Source organism: Diplotaxodon limnothrissa, linkage group LG11 (assembly GCF_057381915.1).
Source record: "Diplotaxodon limnothrissa isolate DT_005_m linkage group LG11, D_limnothrissa_male_GT1.1, whole genome shotgun sequence".
Classification (NCBI taxonomy): domain Eukaryota; kingdom Metazoa; phylum Chordata; class Actinopteri; order Cichliformes; family Cichlidae; genus Diplotaxodon; species Diplotaxodon limnothrissa.
Genome location: NC_140606.1, coordinates 18,590,922 through 18,609,930, shown reverse-complemented (window position 1 = coordinate 18,609,930; position 19,009 = coordinate 18,590,922). Strand labels below are relative to the sequence as shown.

Below are 19,009 nucleotides of genomic sequence, written 5' to 3'. Positions count from 1 at the left end.
CCCCTCTGCGCCACTGTGCATGACTGACCTCCCACATTAATATTTCATCAACATGCTACAGATCTGCCGTGAATTTTATGTTTTTAAAAATAACCCACAGTGCACTGGTGTGTAAACTCGCAAATTGTTAATGAGAATTCAGTTTCCATGCAAATAGAGAAAATATCTCTAATCAGTGCTTTAATTGCTGTGGAATTAAATCCAGCAGTGCTCTCAGGCTGAATGCATCCAAAAAAGGAGGGAATAGCGCTAAATATCAGTTCATCAGATGTTATCGATGCAACAGCAATCTCTGATATCAACAGTCATTTAACTGCAATATAGAAAGGAAGCTTTTACCAATTGAGCAGTAATTAGAGAAACTTAATAGCCATTCACAATGCGTGTGGTACTTTTGGGATTAGCAATAAATGGGGATTTACACCAGCCTGTATCATCCAGTGTGTATAATGCCAGCTAGGGAAAGAAGATGATCCTTTCCTGATACGGTAAAACTGTATCAGTATCACTCTCCTCCTATGGGCATACACACAGTACAGAAGTCTTTAAGAGGTGTATATAAGCCAAAGATAGCCTGGCTTGGAGAAAAAACAAACACAAGTCTGCCTAAAAGTGGACTGCTGCCAGTTAGATCAGATGAAACAACAGCAACTGTCTCCGAGGTGCTTTATTTGTTCGTAATATCACAGAGAAATGGATCAAGCAAAGCTATAAATCTTTATTTTGTCAAAGTTTCCCAACTCAGGAGAAAACTAAGTTGATCCAAGTTTTCCCCAAGATCCAGGCTCATGAAACCCTGATGAAATTCTTGTGAGGGCCATCACTTTGGCACATTTATTATTTGGGATCTACTGGTGACTTATAAATTATCCAACACTGCGACGCTACAGTTCTCACCCGTCTGTGTCCTCGCAGGACTTTGCATAGAAAGTTTAAAATTAATACAAAGACTTTTTAATAGAGGTTACAAAAACAGAGCCTGTGCACTGTTGATGGATATTATGCTGCAGTTAGATTAGGCTCCCCACAGTTTCTCAGACTATAGCCCTGCAGCTATAAACCTGCAGCTGCTCTGATTCTGAAATGCAACAGCAGTGATACATTTTCATGAGCCTGACCTCTGTGAGAAAAGGCCGGAGACTGAATTTCTTATTTGAACCTCAGAGACAGAAAAGGAAAAATCAGGATTGCACTATAGCTGTAACTGATGATGTTTGTGTGTACATTAGACATTATATTAGTGCTGGATGGATACATCCTTACTATACTTGCATTAATGAAACATTTTGTGTGATTAAATGGTGAGTATTTAGTGCGACTGCTGGCGGACTTCTGCCCAGGACCTCAGCAGATTTGCTTCACAAAGATTTGAATTCTTGTTGCTCCTCATTCGCTTCTGCTCAGACTGAAAGGATTTCAAAGTATGTATTCGACATTTTCAGGCATGACTACTGGGAGGATCTGAGACCCTCTCCAGAGTCCCATTAGTGGGTTGACGAGTGTTTACTGTGTGACACCAGAGTAACTCTCGCTGAAGAGTTTTCAGATGTCTCATAGCAGCTCAGCTATTTCAGAGAAACTCCGGAATATCTTGTTGTGCAATAAGTGCAGATTTTGTTGTGCTGTCACAAACTGCTTATATTTATTTGAAAGGATGACAGTTTAACTTTGGTGACAGTAGGATGTAGCCCCACTGGGGAGTCTTCATTTGTGTCATACTCTCCATGTTTATGTTGCTTTGTTGTTATTAATGGATGGCTTCCCCTCACAAAGGTTAATCTGAGTCTGTTAAGACTGAAGGGGACTCAGTGTTTAACCACAAAGTACATCCAAACTGGAATGAAAGGATTAGCTTAACCTCAGGTTAAGCTGTTCTCCAGACCACTACGATGCCGTGTTCAGCGTCCAAACTGTGTATTAATAACAGGGAATTTGTTCAATTCGAATTACAACTATATTTTGACCTAAAACAAGTCCACCATCATGTCATTTAAAATCATGTTATTATATGCGGGCATTCAGAAAATTGGCCTACACAATTTCAGTGTGCTTCTGATGTAAAAACTGTGCTTTTGAAAAAGAATCACCGCATAGTACATAAATGTATCATGCATGAAGTGGTAGAGGTGCATTTAAAATCACAATAACAATCACCTAAAGGTTTTGTAAGGTAAAGATCCTGCAGCTATAAGTGAGCACTTGGTAACAGTGGGAAGAAAAAACTCCCTTTTCACAGGAAGAAACCACCAGCAGAATCAGGCTCAGGGAGGGGCGGGGCCATCTATCAGGACCGGTTGGCGGTAGGGGGTGAGGATAGACAAAAGACGCAGTGTTGAAGTGAGTCAGGGATGAATAATAACTTATGATTAAATGCAGAGCGGTGTGTAAAAGTAAAAGAGAGTGAAAAATAATAAAACTGTGTTTTGTATAAAATGAAAGTAGATTTGATTTGGTGTGTGCAGTTACCACCAGCAGAAGCTGCAGATGCAACAGCGTTTGGGTTCCCAGAGAAGCCCACAGGAATTAAAAGAGTGCAGCCGACTTTAATAAATGTACTGTATTTCACTCATGCAGGGTCTGCCAGGTAATACTGGACCACAGGGGCAACGAGGACCCCCAGGACCAGTTGTAAGTCTGTTTTCTTATTAGTTCCACTGTGATTTTGTGTGAAAAATCCACTTGATCCCTCAGCTTTTAGCCATCTTTGTTCTCCATCTGCACCTTTTTCAGGGAGCACCAGGAGCACCAGGAGCTCCAGGACCAGGTGGGCCAACAGGGCCACAAGGGGATCAAGGAGTTCCTGTGGGTGAAAATGTTTTTTTTGTTTGTTTGTTTTTCGGTTTTGTTTTTTTGTTGTTGTTAAGATTAGTATGATACTGCATTTATCTGAGGACTTTGCAATGAAATATTATGACATGATGCGCTGTGTATGCTAAGAAAACACCTTATTGTCTGACCAGAACCATATTAACCAACCTTCACATAAACCTACCTATGGAACGCCAGGACTGCCATAATGAATTAATTAAATACACCATTAAATAATTAATTAAATGTGTCAATAATTAATTAAAATTGGAATTAATGAATTAAATAAATAGTTATGACACATGTAATTAATTAATTATTGACACATTTAATTAATTATTTATGTATTTCACATTTTAATTAATTATTGACACATTTAATTAATTAATTATTGACACATTTAATTAATTATTTATGTATTTCACATTTTAATTAATTATTGACACATTTAATTAATTATTGACACATTTAATTAATTATTTAATGATATATTTATTTATTTCATTTTGGCAGTCCTGGCGCCTGGCTCTCGTCATGAAATAATTTTATCTGTCAGCCTCACCCATCAAACTCAGGGGGCGGGGTTAACGCTGCCCATGCAGCTTCTCTAACATTTGATTGGTTGCCGTGCAAAGTAAGTCAAAACAGGTCGATCCTAGATAATCGATTGCTTGTGTAGACTTGGGGCAGCCAGTTATCCCAGAATGCAGATCAAATCACAGGCAGCAATGGTGGTGGTGTAGTTTTAAAATACCCCGTTTTTCTGTCACCAGCTACACTTTTAACAGTGTTTTAGCCGCGAATGTCGCGCCGTATGTCTGGTCAGGTTGTCAACATAGAACATGCTTGCAAAAGTGCTCAGATGTTTTCAGAGATTTCACTAGCTCTGCTAACAGTTAGCATGCAGAGCGCACCGAGGGGGTACATTAACCGGTTTGTTTACATATTCCACTCTCCGTGTTCCACATGTTGCATTCGCAGATTCTCATTTTCACCGAACGATCGTCTCTTTCCGCCTGGTCTTGTGTCTCTGTGCTTCTGTAACATAAAGAACGAGCTGACATTTTTCTCACGAAACCAGCGATCAGCTCAGCAGACCCTCAATTTACCTGCATGCATCCTCCTCCTCATCTGTCAGCTGTTTAACACCTGCTGCTAATTCAAGAAACACGCCTAGTTACCTGGTGATAGTCACAGTTTAACTGCACAAGATAAGTAAATATAGTGTTTTCCCCGAGCGCAGAGCTGCTGGAGCTTGTTTCCTTACAGAGCACTTTATAGGCGAGCCAGCTTTATCAGCGGCTGATGTCCAATCACCAGCACACAGCTTTCAAACCTCAGCTGAGTTTTAGCTCTCAGTGGTTAAATGCTGGACTTCATTCACTCAGGTTCTGTCTGTCGGGTCACGTTTACTTCGCTGTTTTATTTACAACTGAGCAAATCGGTTTGGCTGAGGTTAAAGTTACGTTTCATAACTGCATAGTTTCACAGACGTTTAATGGTTCACTGGCACATGTGTTAGACTGAACTATCATCTAAATATCATCTGTTTTTTAATAGTTATTCAACTGTATTCTAAGCACCAGCTGTCTGTTAGAATGTGATTTTTTTTCTCTCTCTGTTGGCAGAGGTATAAAAATGCGCAGGAAAATCTGACGTGCATGGCAAACTTCACCGACGATATTTAGGGAGGAATAAACACACATCAAACATAAATGAACCATTTGCCTGTCTCCATAATTGAGAGAATTTTCTCTTCTTATGTCAACACTCTCTCTCTTTTTTTTTTCTTTTTTTTTTGCTTTTTCGGTCATGTTATGTTTACCTGTCAAAGGCTTGTTACAAACTATGAAACACATTGTGCAGACTTCTGGATGTTAGAAGAAAACGAATACTGCTCATGAATGAGACTAAAGGCAGGAAGGTGTCCTTTAAAACTAAACATGTTAATAGGACCTCCCTGTTTATATCATAGTTTAAGATATAGCACGTGTATTTCAGTAATAGCCTGCTGAGGCCACTATACGTGCTGGCCTCATATCAAATGTGAAGGCAGACTGAGTCTATGTTTGACGTTTGTTTATATCTAATCTTCCTTTTCAAACATTTAAACAGCAGCGAGTCTGCAGCTGAGGGAATACAAATTCAAATTGTTGGAACAGGTTTGCTCGTTTCTTGGATTCATTTGGTGATTTATTAAATGTATAACTGTTATTCTAATCTGCTGCTGAGTCTCTTACACTTTTCTTTATGCTGTATATTTTCACGTCTCTGGAATAGTTGGCAGTTAGATAGTCAGCTGGGAAACTTTGTGTTAACTCATGGAGCTGAGGATATCGTGGATATGCTGACCTCGCTGCGTGGTGTACAGAGCGAGGTCAGCATGATTAATATTCACAATAAAAATATTAGCCGAACATCATGAAGTCTGTATGTGTTTCATAGTGTCGAACAACCTTTGTACAGTTAAAGCCAGCAGTTACTACATGACGGAAACACCAACGTTATCTCTTTTATGTGTTTATACACAGGTCACGCTGATTACTGAACAAAAACCCAAAGATCAGATGTTAAACAGATTTATTTGCTCTCTCTCCTCCTTAAACATGTTTTTAATGTTAGTTATAATTCAGAATTGGCGACTGAAACACGTAGGACACATAAGAACATCAGGAAATAAAACACCGATAAATATAACCTCAGTAAAAGAAGTCAGCGGGGGTTACTACAGCTGTGTACCGGGGCCTGCGCTTTGTCGGTGGGATTGCTTGCGAGGCGAGCGGGTCTATCCCACGCTTTGCCGTGAGACTGGGACGACATCTCCGAAATCATCGAAACACTTTTGCAAAGAGGCTGTATCTTGACAAACCGACCAGACACATGAAGATTAAACCACTACATTCTAAAAAAATATTAAAACGGTATTTGGTAACACACAAACAGGGTTTTTCAAAGCTCAGTTCTGTTAGCTTCCACATGCCGGTTGTTGTGTGCTAGAAACAATGGCCACCAGGCCAAAGCAATGGTTTTGACTCGATCAGCGTTAACCCCGCCCCCTGAGTTTGATGGGTGAGGCTGACAGATAAAATTATTTCATGATGAGAGCCAGGCGTCAGGACTGCCAAAATGAAATAAATAAATATATCATTAAATAATTAATTAAATGTGTCAATAATTAATGAAATGTGTCAATAATTAATTAAAATGTGAAATACATAAATAATTAATTAAATATGTCAATAATTAATTAATTAAATGTGTCAATAATTAATTAAAATGTGAAATACATAAATAATTAATTAAATGTGTCAATAATTAATTAATTACATGTGTCATAACTATTTATTTAATTAATTAATTCCAATTTTAATTAATTATTGCCACATTTAATTAATTATTTAATGGTGTATTTAATTAATTCATTATGGCAGTCCTGGCGTTCCATACCTACCTACACAAAGTTTAGGAAGTGTAAATACACATTTTGTTTTTTCCTCATATTCAGATGTAATTAGTCCTTGAGGAAGTCTTGTTCTCTTCCACTTTATATTTCCCTTTTCCTCCGCTTTTGAGCAGTAATCAAACTAACATCACAACCTCTGCCAAGGAGGTCATGTTTTTGGTACTGTGTGCATATGGGTCATGTTAACATGTTAACAAGAATTCATCTTACATCCACCAAGGTGCTTAAGGTCAACTTAATGATTTACTGGTCGCAAATTGAGAAGCCTCAAAACTTTTATTTTAGCTTTAATATCCGAAGTACAGTAAGTCAGACTTGTTTAGCCCTTTAAAATAATTTGTGCAGGAAACATAATTTTAGATGAGGATGCTGAGGAGATGGTGTGGGGATCCATGCTTTGTGTAATGCTAACAGGAACAGATGATACTGTGGAGTCCTGTGACAGCTAATCTAGTCTTGGGTCAGCTTTGCAGGCCAGCAGCAAGTTTGGCTCAGACAGTAGGGCTATAAATCACTTCCTCTCTCCTCAACATATACCCAAAAACAGTGCGAGATCACATCTGGCGATTCTACGAGATGTACAAACATGCATCTATTAAATGAATGGAAAAACATTTCCCTTCCTGGCGTTTTATTAAACTTTGAGTTTCAAACTTTATCTCAACCAGAAATTACTGATTCAGTGTCTGTTCTGCCCCCTGCAACCTTTCACCAGTGCTGCAGGAGAATATTTTTCTTCTTAAACAAGTTGTTTAAAATAGCAGACAGTTAATTCTGGAGGGAAATTTACCACTTTGCTTCAGAAGTGAGTCCTGGAGTACTCTACCTGTTTGTCTGAGGTAGAACCTGGTACATCTATCCCACTACTCTGACAAATTAGATAAGTGTGTGAGCATAGAGTTTAAAAATGCAGAGAAGAAGGTCATTCTGCACTTTCTACAAATTCTTGCCTCGAGCATCTAATGTGAAACCCAAACTGTTCTGTTAGGGAAGACATGGTGCATCTGGAAATGCTATGTGCCATCTGTAAATATAGGGATTTATGAAGCTTTTTAATAGAGACTTAGAACAAAACATATGCATGGAGGTCTTTGGAAGGGAGAAGACTGAGTGAGAATCTAAATATGCTTTACTCCTTGATTGACTTGCATATTTGCCAAATCTCATTCTGGTTGTCAGTAGATGTTGAAACACGTCGTAGCTCTCGCCAACGTCCTGAGTTTGTGGGACTGAGACCAGATACAGTTTCTGGATGTGGTTTCCAGCTAGTCAACCACCTGAGGGGTTGACTAGCTGGCGTTTGCCAGTTATGAAAAGGAAAAAAAGGAACAAACCTAGTGGCTGTTTTATGAGATCCACATTTGAAGTCTTCGCAAGTGGACTTTCCTTCTCAGATAAAATGGGAAATATTTTGAGTGAAAAAACACCAACTCTGCACTTTGGAAAGACTCTTTGTATACAAGACATGATGGAAAGACACTTTTGATTGAGTCATAAAAGAAATTTGATTTATACCAGAGCTGTACTTCTGTCTTTCTTGTGCTCTTTGGCACCTGATGAGATAGTCGACATTTATGTGCCCAGGAAGATTCAGAACCTCCAAACAGGCACGCAGCAGAGGTCCAGGAAGAGACTTTTATTGTTCAGACCTGCACTCCAATTCAGCCACTGTGTCAAATGTTGGCAAAGCCTTTTTATCATCTGTGGTATAATATGCATATAATATCCCAGGCCAGCATGCACGCATTTTCTCTATCCCTCTCAGCTCAGCCTCCCTCACACACACAAACGCAGCCTGTCAGTTGGTGGTCAAGGACACGTTTTCCCAAGATAAACAAAACTCTATTCAAAAGCTGCAGCAGCATCAAACTTATATTTATTGTATCAGCTCACGGTCCACGCGGCCAGGAAATCTTTGTCTTTTATTTGCCTCTGATATGCAAGCTTGGCAGGTATTTCAGAGTATGTGCGTACCGTGTTCAGATATGCATCTCTGTGCTTTACAGTGTTGACATTGGAGGAAAGCAAGCCCATCCAAGACACAGATGATGCCCTCTGTTTGTGAGCACTCTAACTTTGGAGCTCATGAGTGTTATGGAAAGAAAACAAAGACTCTGGGCTCATTTTGTCATATTTTAGATGTATTTAGTTGTACTAGCTGTTATGTCAGAGATGAAAAGAGATGAAGAGATGGGGCTTGATAAGATGGGGACAGAAAAAGAGATGGCTGTGTGTGAGCATTCAGCCCTGTTGACTGTTTATTCTCCTCATGTGCTTTTATGTTCCAGGGTCCTGCTGGTACCAAAGGCGATAAAGGAGAAAGAGTAAGTCTTTCCACTGTTTTGCAGCTCTTTAGAGCAAATCTTGTTTTACTGGTTTTATTTTGCTGTGGAAATACAGTTATTTTTGCTGAAGTAAAACTTCTAACAATTACTCACTAATACCTCCCGCCCATGTTGTGGAGAAACCGCAGCGTACTGCAGCACGCAGTTACCATTTCCTGTTCGTCTTTTTGCACAAACGTTCACTCTATTCCTCTTGCTCTCCCTCAGCCTCGTTTAAGGCGCACCAAATCAAATCAGTGTTCATGGTCCAAATTTGCAGCAGTGCAGGGTCTGTATTTCTGCTGACACGGGAAAGAGGCCGTCACCGCCGAGGGCTTGAGAGACACGCAACTTGCCAGCTTGAATCGAACCTGTAATTCCTGTTTCTGCTTCGTTTTAAGCAACTATTGGGGACATTTGTACCCTGCTGCAGTTAATTTCAGTACAACGTGACATGAAAGGCTGGGAGAAAACGTGCGAGAGGATTTTTTTTTCTTAGTGTATATTTGGGTGAGGTGGCCCAGTTGTGATGGTAGGAAAGCTCTAGTGAATTGTGTAACTCTTAAACAATACATTTTTAATGCAATGTTATTTTTAATGTGTATTCTTGCTCTTATATAAACAAACACCTGATGCTCATAGTCAGAGAGACAGGGGTTCAGATAATCTGACATTAGGGGGCAAATTTAGTAAGCAGGACAAATTAGCAAAGATGCACTCAGTCGAGTGCAAGGTAGCCAGTTCACTTCAATAATGATCCACATTTTATCGAAAGCAGCACACACTTCAGTAGTACAAAAACAAGCAGACCTGCTCATCGGCGGTGGATGTTTGCACAGCTGTTCTCTGGGTAAATCCGACAGCACAGGTGGAGCATCAGAATAACAGCTGACCAGCACGATATGTGAGAAAAGACAAAGAAATATTGTCAGATTTCCATCATTCGCAAGTACTGCGATTGATGCAGGTATTAATTAAAGTAATATTACATACTCTAAGATAAAGACATTAATCTACACATTTCAGATCTCTATGAGTCCTGTTGAATGCTGCATTTGGTACATAAAAGCTCTGATATTAGCTTAAAAACTACATGAAAGTTACGCTCTATGTGTGTTTGTAATGAGATTTCCCTTCCTGAGTTCTGATCTGTTTCATTAAAATACTTGTTTTTTGAAGACTAGAAATATGGGACCATGCTCATAGCCCTGAGCCATCTACCAGTGGCAATTACACATGAATCCTGCTCGTCCATATAAATGAGACATGCTTCTATTCTCTGTGAAATTTGATGACATTTGTGGTAAATTACAAGCTACAAACCTTTTAAACATTTTCCTCTCTAAATTTTTGCTCGGCAAAACTGACACAGTGCCTCTTAAGTAACTACTGACAGCCACTTTTTAAACAAAATGACAATATGAAAAAAAATATGATAAAGAAGATCATGATAAAAAAATCTTTCTGAGCAGGTAAAGTCCCGTGTCAATCAACAATGGGACAACATTTCTCTCCCAAAAGACCAACAGCTGGTGTCTTCAGTTACCAGATGTTTATAGGCTGTTGTTAAAAGAAGAGGGGATGCTAAACATGCTGTTGCTGCTATCAAATTGCTAATATTTTTCCTAAAATAGTGAATACTTTTTAACATTTGATATTTTTTCTATTTTTATTGGGAATAATATATGGGTTATGAGAGCCACAAATCATTTTACATGCAATACAACGTCCCAAACGTTTTGTTATTGGCTTTGTAATTTCATCTTTTTTGAGATGTAGTCTGGGTTGTTTTTCACACCTCCTGTGTAGTACTCCTCATGACAAGTTAACTGCTTAAAAAAAAAAAAAGATTAATTTTTAAAATACAAACTATAGAAGCACACTCAACAAAGTTAGCCCAAATAATTAGTGTAATTAAATCTGGATTTATATTTAATCGTCCAGTTTTCACGTACTTGCTATGGTTCTGGCTTTCTGTTTTGTGTCAGTGTGGAGTAAAGGTGGAGTACACTCATTAAACACCCATAAAAAAACACCCGCCCACCACTTTATCAACGTCTGGTCTGGCAGTTTATGTCTGTGTGGTTGTGTAAAGTCAGATCCTACGAGCTCTGTGTTTGTTCTTCCAGGGTGATGTGCAGTCCCAGGCGACTGTGCGAGCTATTGCACGTCAAGTGTGTGAACAGCTCATCCAGAGTGAGTAATCTCGATTTTTTACAGATTAACACGAGCATGCTTCATTACTTCTGATTATTTTTTTTAAATAACAAAACATACATGAATGTCAAAAGTTAAATCTGGGTGTTTTCAAATCATTCAATCTCCACCATCTATTTCAGGCCACTTGTCGCGTTACAACTCCTTCCTGAACCAGATCCCCATGCAGCCAGCGGTGTCAGTCCGAACAGTGCCTGGACCACCAGGAGAGCCGGGTAGGAGAGGCACCCCTGGTCCTCAGGGAGAGCAAGGTCCAGCCGGGAGTCCAGGCTTTCCCGGTACTAACGGCCAGAACGGGCAACCAGGCGAGAGGGGTGAGACATAAAGCTGTGCTCATGGTTAAAATCCGAGTTTGTTGACATTAGACAGCTCATGTCAACAGGCACACATCGGTCATTTTTTCCCCTTATCACTGCTATGGCTGAGGAGTCAACATCCCACATTTAACAGCATCAAAAAGACAGAAACTTGAGTATTTATTAGGCATGTGTTTGTGTGTAATATTTAGCAAGACATAAAGAAAAATACAGTCACAAGCCTTTGAAGTAATTTAACGTCTTTAAGACAGATAATAGGAATATTAGCTGCGAGATACACATGAAATAAAAACTGCAGTGAGAAAAGTAGAGCCCCTAGTGTGAGTTGCACTCTGAGTAAAATAAGTACCAATTTTCTGACTATGAGTACCATCAGATGAACCTGTCTGGTTCTGCTGTGCTCATTATTTCAGCTGTACATTGTCAGTGTCCAGACAGAAACCCGTCATCTCTGTGAATTATACATTACAAATGCTGAATTTTGAAAAGTTGCTTTAAACCCCCAAAAGCTCAACACATTGAGCTTCCATGTTTTTCCATGTCACTAATTATCAGTGAGAAAAAGAAAGGATTCGGGGAGGGGGAAAAAGCAAGAAATTCTCAATCCCGCCTGCTTGTTTGCTGTATTTTGTGGTCTGTGTAGGTTCCAGACAAACTCACAGTCAGCATCAGCGCTCCTGTGAGGTTCAGTCCAGGCCAGAAGACAGTATCTCTAATATCCATGAGGTCATTCCCCTGCCACGAGCCCTCAGAGGAGAAACAGCCTTTATGAGGCTCCATTCTCATCACGAAAACACGCAACCCACACTGAAGAACCACATGCTGAATGAGCCTGCGCACACACACACACACACACCCACACACTCACACGGAGAAGGCTTTGGAAAGCTCAGAGCACTTGAACTTGTGTCAGGAAGTGTCAAGGTTCAGGTCTTTGAGTCTCCCTAATGACATTTATGATCTGTAGCCACTGGTCTACTACAAACACACTAATTTACTGTTTTATAGAACTGAAACCAGAGTAAGCATCCATTCTAAGATGTATGGCTTTCTTATGAACAGATGGTGAGCGCAGGGCTACCAGAATCAGGCTCAACATTAGAATATTTTCAGTAAAATTGACAGACAGTGAGACAATGGAGTTGCAATCATCAAGTTACAGTCATAATGAAGCCACCGTAGTAGAAAACGCATTTTTATTTGAGGTAATGTCAAATGTTTTCCAGCCTCGTGGTGCTTACTTCCTTTTTATTGATGCGATTGATTAAGGCGGTCGTAAAAGCAGCACGGCAGAAAATCTGCACATTAGTTTTATGTGGTTCTTTAATATTAGAGTGTACAAAAATATTCCATTAGGTCATTCGAACAGCTGCGCAGAGCAGACGTTGGGTTTATCATACATTTTATTGGGCTGATCACAGAGGCATAATTCATTTAGCAAATTTTATATGAAAATATTCATATAATACAACATTGGAAGAGCAAGTATTGGACAATTACTCAGAAGCTTAACTACTGATAGAGACAGTAAATGTAAGACCTACTCATCCGAACAAACAAACAAAAGTAAGAGGTTGTGCCATATTATACATTGTTTGGTAATAGTGTTCAAACTTAACACTTGTGAAGGTGCAATGAACTCATGTTACAGTCTGTAGACACCTTTAGGTTTGGGACATTTTGGAAGGACGACTACAACAAATGAATGCTTGAAACTACAGTTAGGCTAATAATTTGCATTTTTGTATTTTTGGCTCCACCGTGGTGGATTCTAAGCCAAACAACCAAGATGGGAATTATTATTTGGAATGTTTTTTTATACACTGTACCTCATTTTTAGACAATCTAAAGTAATTGGACAGCTGAGTGAGGAGCGGATTCATGGCCTGGAGAGGCCCGTTCCTTTGTTATTTCATGAAAAATTGAGCAGACATATATGACATTAATTCACTGTTGAATTTGTATTTGATATTGTAAGTAAGGCTCAAAGAGATTGGCCATCATTAGACTTCAAAAACAAATGAACCTGTTTGAACATCAATAATCTGGTTCATTTGCCAAAAGGCATGAAGACAATTAAAATGCAGATAAAGTGCATTAAAAACTCATAAAAATGTTTTTATTTGGCATTTTTAATCAGGAATAAATAAAAAATATGGATCTTAAATATAACAGACAAATAAATAATAATATTAATAATAAATTAAATAACTCAGATGCAGTTGAAGTCTTTCAGATGTTCAGCTTTGATTCAGCAGGCTGAACAAAAAGATTGCATAAAAATGAGATGAGCTAAATCATTTTTTAAACACAATCCCTTCGTTTCAGCGGCTCAGAAGTAATTGGACAAATTAAATAACTGTAAATAAAATGTTTGTTTCTAATACTTGGGTGAAAACCCTTTGCTGGCAATAACAGCCTGAAGTCTTGAACTCATGGACATCACCAGATGCCGGGTTTCCTCCTCGATGCTCTGCCAGGCCTTTACTACAGTGGCTTTCAGTTGCTGTTTGTTTGTGGGCCTTTCTGTCCGAAGTTTAGTCTTCAGCAAGTGAAATGCATACTCAACTGGCTTAAGACAGTATGTATCTGAACACCTGTGCCACATTATCAGTAAACACGGGTTTCCAAGTACCACTGGCAGCCGTGCACGTTCAAGCCATCACACTGCCTCTGCCATGTTGTACAGATGATGTGGTATGCTTTGGATCATGAGCTGTTCCACACCTTCAACATACTTTTTTCTTTCCATCATTCTGGTGGAGGCTGATCTTGGTTTCATCTGTACAACAATATTTTTCCACAACTCTGCCAGCTTTTTTTTTTTTTAAGTCCAATCTACCCTTTTTTTTTGCTGAGATTTATGAGTGACTTACACCTTGCAGTGAACCCTCTGTATTTACTTTCATGCAGTCTTCTCTTTATGGTAGACTTGGATATCGATACTCCTACCTCCTGTAGAGTGTTGTTCGCTTGGTTGGCTGTTGTGAAGGGGTTTCTCTTAAACATGAAAAAGATTCTGCGAACATCCACCACTCTTATCTTCCATGGACGTCTAGGTCTCTTTGCTTGCTCAGTTCACCAGAACTTTCTTTCCTTCTCGGGATGTACCAAACTGTAAATTTTGCCATTCGTACTATTGTGGCAATTTCTCTGATGTTTTTTTTTTTTCTATTTTCACAGCTCATTTTTTTACCTGCATGGAGACCTCCTTTGACTGCATGTTGTCTGTTCACAGCAAAATCTTCCAAATGCAAGCACCACACCTCCAATCAACTCCAGGCCTTTCATCTGCCTAACTGATGACATAACAAAGGAATTGCCCACACCTGCCCATGAAAGAGGCTTTGAGTCAATTACTTTTAGTCCCTTTACAAAGAGGTTGGAACTTGTTAAGGAGCTGAAATTCCTAAACCCTTCATCCAATTTGAACGTGGATACCCTCAAATAAAAGCTGAGAGTCCAAACATTATGTCCCTGTCCATTATATAATTGTAATTGTAATATGTTACAGCAAACCGGTAAAAAAGTATTAGGATGTTTACCTGCCCTTTGAGAAACATGTTGGTTCACCATCAGGTTCACCATTTACTCCACCTGTGCCTTCCCTCCTGCATATAAAGCTTATAAACCCTTAATCTGTGCAGACACCCAAGAGGACAGATGTAAGATGTGAATTTATGTTTAAATGTGCATCTCTTTGTTGGTTTCCAGGTCTGCCAGGAGAGAAGGGAGAAAGGGGGACTCCAGGGGTTGGGACTCAGGGGCCTCGAGGACCACCCGGATCTCCTGGTAAGAGACGAGCCCGGGAATACTCAACACTCTCTCTCCAGCGTTCTCCAAGCTACACATCAAGGCGCTGTAGCTGCTTCTAAATCTGATCATTTGGCATCTTTCTGCTCCTGAACATTTCTTATTGGTGTTTTCAGCTGGAGCTACCGTATGGGAGATATTCACTGTGTTTCCACTGAATAAACCACAGCGGCTTCAAATATTGAAACAATGGAATTAAATGGCACAGAGACTTAATCTGCTTTGGATTTACTTTACTCTCTGTTGAATCGCTGTCTGAGGAAAGCAAGCAGGCATTGTGGACCATGAATATAATTCTCTGTATTGATTTCCCGGTACGCTTTGTGGAATTTGAGGCTCGTGTTATGAAAATATGTCAGTGCTGGGATTTTCTGTTTACTGCGATCAATACTTCTAGAACAAGCTGACAAAACTTTGCTGTGATCAGATAACTAAAAAAAAAGGAAGCCCAAACTTCAGATTTTGAAAAAGGAAGTCTCTTCTAAGATGAGGGTGCTGAGGGGAGGTGTGGGGACGGGGGGGCTCAGTCCTCATCCATTGTACTTTTCTGAAATATTTGTGGGATGATAATTTTAGCCCCTGGCAAAAGAAACTCCCATCCAAATATTGATTTCATATTTCTGCTGACTGCTGAAGTGAGTCCTGGTGGGGCAGTTTCTCCTGTGAAAACAGAAAACAGATGCCTCTGGCTCAGCGTGAGCGAAGAACTGTGTTATTCCTGCTCCTGCCCTCATGACATTCACCATCACCTTTCTTATCCACAAGTGACAAACAAACACTTGCTGCCTTCAGATCATGTTTTTCCAGCTAATAGAGGAGACAGGATTTAAAAGCCATTGAAGAGGTGATGGTACAGTGACAGGTTGTACACAGGCTGCCATTGTTAATTGTGTGGTTTTCCCTTTATTCCTTCACACCCAGCATCATCTGCTGAGAATCGTTTTACTAAATGTCAAACAAACACTTGGATTTTGGGAGTTTTTGTTGTTTTTTTAACCAGAACACTTTCCTTAATCTTAAGGTTTGCCAGGTGAAGGACGGACAGGTAGCCAGGGCCCACCTGGTCGACCTGGTAACCCAGGGACACCGGGGAGGCCCGGGAATCCAGGGACCACAGGACCAGCTGGTCAGCCTGGATACTGTGATGCAAACTCCTGTTTGGGATACAACGTGGGAGGTAAATATCATTCAACTTCATGCATTGGTACCATTTTAAATAAAGGGTGTAGGATTTGGCAGAGGTACATAAAACCTGACCAATATTGGATTTTTAGGACTGATACCAATATTTGTCAATTTAAAAAGCCAACATATCGGCCAAATGTTTTGGTTTTTTCAGACACACAAAACATATGTAGTTGAGTTCTTACTAAGGTAACATGAGATTGCAGTTGTATCACAGTTATAAACAGAATGAAAGATGCATGTTGCTACCGTGATGTCACACATTTATTTCTTAGTTACAAAAAAGCAGACGTGATGAGGAGGGATGGATCTGACCGCACACTCACTGGCTACTGATGTGTGATTGACAGATAATCCTCAATATTGAATCATAGTATGACCAAGATTTACAAAGCAGACTTCACATTTTATTCAACATCAGCAAAGAACCTATAAAATCATCAGGAAAGAAGTCATGTCAGAAAGACGTTTTCCTGCAGACTTCAAAAGGAGCGGAAGTAATCCCAATATCCAACATCTTGTTACTCATGATTTGTTTTTCAGCTAAATTCTGGTGAAAATCGTAAATACAAAAATGCTTAACTGATATATTTAGTAATTGTCAGTTAGGCTGATTTTCTTTGAAAATATGATGAATGCAATTAACAAAGTATAACTTAAAATTATGACTCACGAGTGCAGTTACATTGGCAATACTGGTTCCCACGTGGAAGTAGTAGTACATACAGGTTTCTACAGGGAGTGTTACTATGCTGTACTTGTTTTTAAGGCTATTTTAAAGAGGTGTAAAAAAGTAATTCATAATTCCCAAAATAATTGTTATTGCACAAATGAAAAATGTCACTTTGATGAACCTCAATTTACATTCAGTATTCCTGTTTTCAGTGTAATCATTAGCTGTCGTAACCTGTCAGCTGTTTTAAAGCAGCAAATTCAGTCCCCATCATTGAGATGCCACTCTCAGATATTTAATGACTGGTTGGAACAAAGCTGCATTACAAAAACAGAGAACGAGGTGATCCACATATTTGTGTGTGCTTTGCTTTTCTGTAATAACTCTTTATCAAATCAAGGCAATGAAAAAGAAAGAGAGGTGCAGGAAACAAAAGCATCGGTGCAGTTGCCCTAATTTTCCCCCAGTATGGAAAAGCTAAAATTCCACATTAGATTTTAGGTTCAAATTATCAGCAAGAATTCAACTACAATGTTGTCTTATCCACACAAAAGGATCAACTGATTTCTCTTTAGGTTTAGTTATGTGTTTTTAATAGCTTCATATGGGGGGCATAACAGAGCAGAACGTGTGCTGCAGACAAATGAATACAAAAGCACATTCATAAAAAGTGTGCACAGTAGGTGAGGAGCTGCCACCAGGAATCGAAATAACATCTTGACTGGAATATTTTTGTGACCAGAGTCAAAACATGAAATATCCAGACCTTACCAAAACATTCTTCACTGCTGTTTATCCAGACTTGCCCTGATTTGTCCTTCTGTATTCGAGCGATATTACTTTTATTCTGAGCAATTTGGTTTATTTTTATGTTTGCTAACTTGCTGCTCTAAGCAGCTTAAACAAAACCAGGCCTGTTTGGTCTTTATACGCCCTTATAAAGCATCTTTTATATGTGTAAAACACTCAAATATTGTTTTCACAGTGACAGCTGTTTCTGGCACAGTTATTGTTCTTGTAAAAGTGTTCGGGGAATTTGAGAGCTACCCGACTTTTATGGCTGTTCCACTGTGAAGTTTATACATTCATGTCCACACCGATGGATTAAGACGTTAGAAGGCCAAAGCTATTCATCTGTATTTAGATCAAATAAAATATGCAGTTGCACACACGTCTTTGACGACATTGAATATTCATACCGATGAGGCCATTGCAGGGCTTTATAGGGTCTTGGGCCATCTCAGCTTGGACGTTACACGTCTAACAGACTCTGACAAGTTGCCCTGATGATGTATCATCGTCTAAAAGTAGCTGATAGATGAGACATTACTTCATCCATCAAACCAGATTTATTTTATAGTGATGGATTCCAGTCTGAATGGTGTCTTTTTGTACTTTATGACTTGCGAGAATCCTCAGTGCTAGTCCCAAATGTGCACAGATTAAACACAGCCTCCCTGACCACTTAAAATAAGTTTTTTTTTTTATTTTAAAGCAAATAAAATGCGGCCTCAAACTGTGTCTTTGTGACAAGTAGAATTTATTCCTACATTTGTATTTGTCAACCTGAATAGTGTAGTTAACATATCATGGCTCAGTTAGTGCATTACACAAGGATCAGTGTCACGGCTTCAAGATGATATATGAGGTTTTTAACCATCAAATGTCAGCCATTACCAATCTAAATATATGGAAAAAGTATAAAATATTACATCAAAGGATATATGTAAATTATTAACTTTAGTTTGGCCTAATTGATCTTATCCCAAACAAGGGTGATTAAAGTCCTTTTCCCACATTCCTAAGTTGTTAAAATCTTGTAAAATACACTATTTGGATAAAAGTACCGGGCCACCTTCACGTTACGCCTACAGGAGCTGCTCGGCCATGTAAACTCACAGTGCACACTTTCTGTGCTGATGTTAATTCAAAGGGAGGTTTTTCAAAGTCTCCAAAGATATTGAGTCAGCAGAGCGTCTGAGACTTTTACACACTGGCATTTGATGACCTCACTGTGTGACTTTACGTGATCTGTAACTATGTGGCTGAGTTGCTATGATTGATAAACCCTTGCAATTTGCAATAATCGCACTTGAAGCTGATGGGAAGAAACTTACTGCAGCACAGTTCCACGCTCAAATCCAGTGAGCTCTTCAGAACGACCCAAGCTTTCACGAATGTTTGTAAAGGAAGATTGCATGGTTAGGTG

At 39.3% G+C, this 19,009-nt stretch overlaps 1 protein-coding gene across 1 annotated transcript in view; it reads left to right on the top strand.

Annotated features, from left to right (window-relative positions):
• The window catches only part of col14a1a (collagen, type XIV, alpha 1a), a 167,076-nt gene that overhangs the window by 145,735 nt on the left and 2,332 nt on the right, over positions 1-19,009 (top strand). The window contains exons 40-46 of the mRNA XM_085366286.1: positions 2,575-2,628; positions 2,731-2,802; positions 8,560-8,595; positions 10,725-10,791; positions 10,935-11,126; positions 14,844-14,921; positions 15,964-16,119. Of these exons, the coding sequence (XP_085222412.1) occupies positions 2,575-2,628; positions 2,731-2,802; positions 8,560-8,595; positions 10,725-10,791; positions 10,935-11,126; positions 14,844-14,921; positions 15,964-16,119 (655 nt within the window). The remainder of the gene's footprint in view (positions 1-2,574; positions 2,629-2,730; positions 2,803-8,559; positions 8,596-10,724; positions 10,792-10,934; positions 11,127-14,843; positions 14,922-15,963; positions 16,120-19,009) is intronic.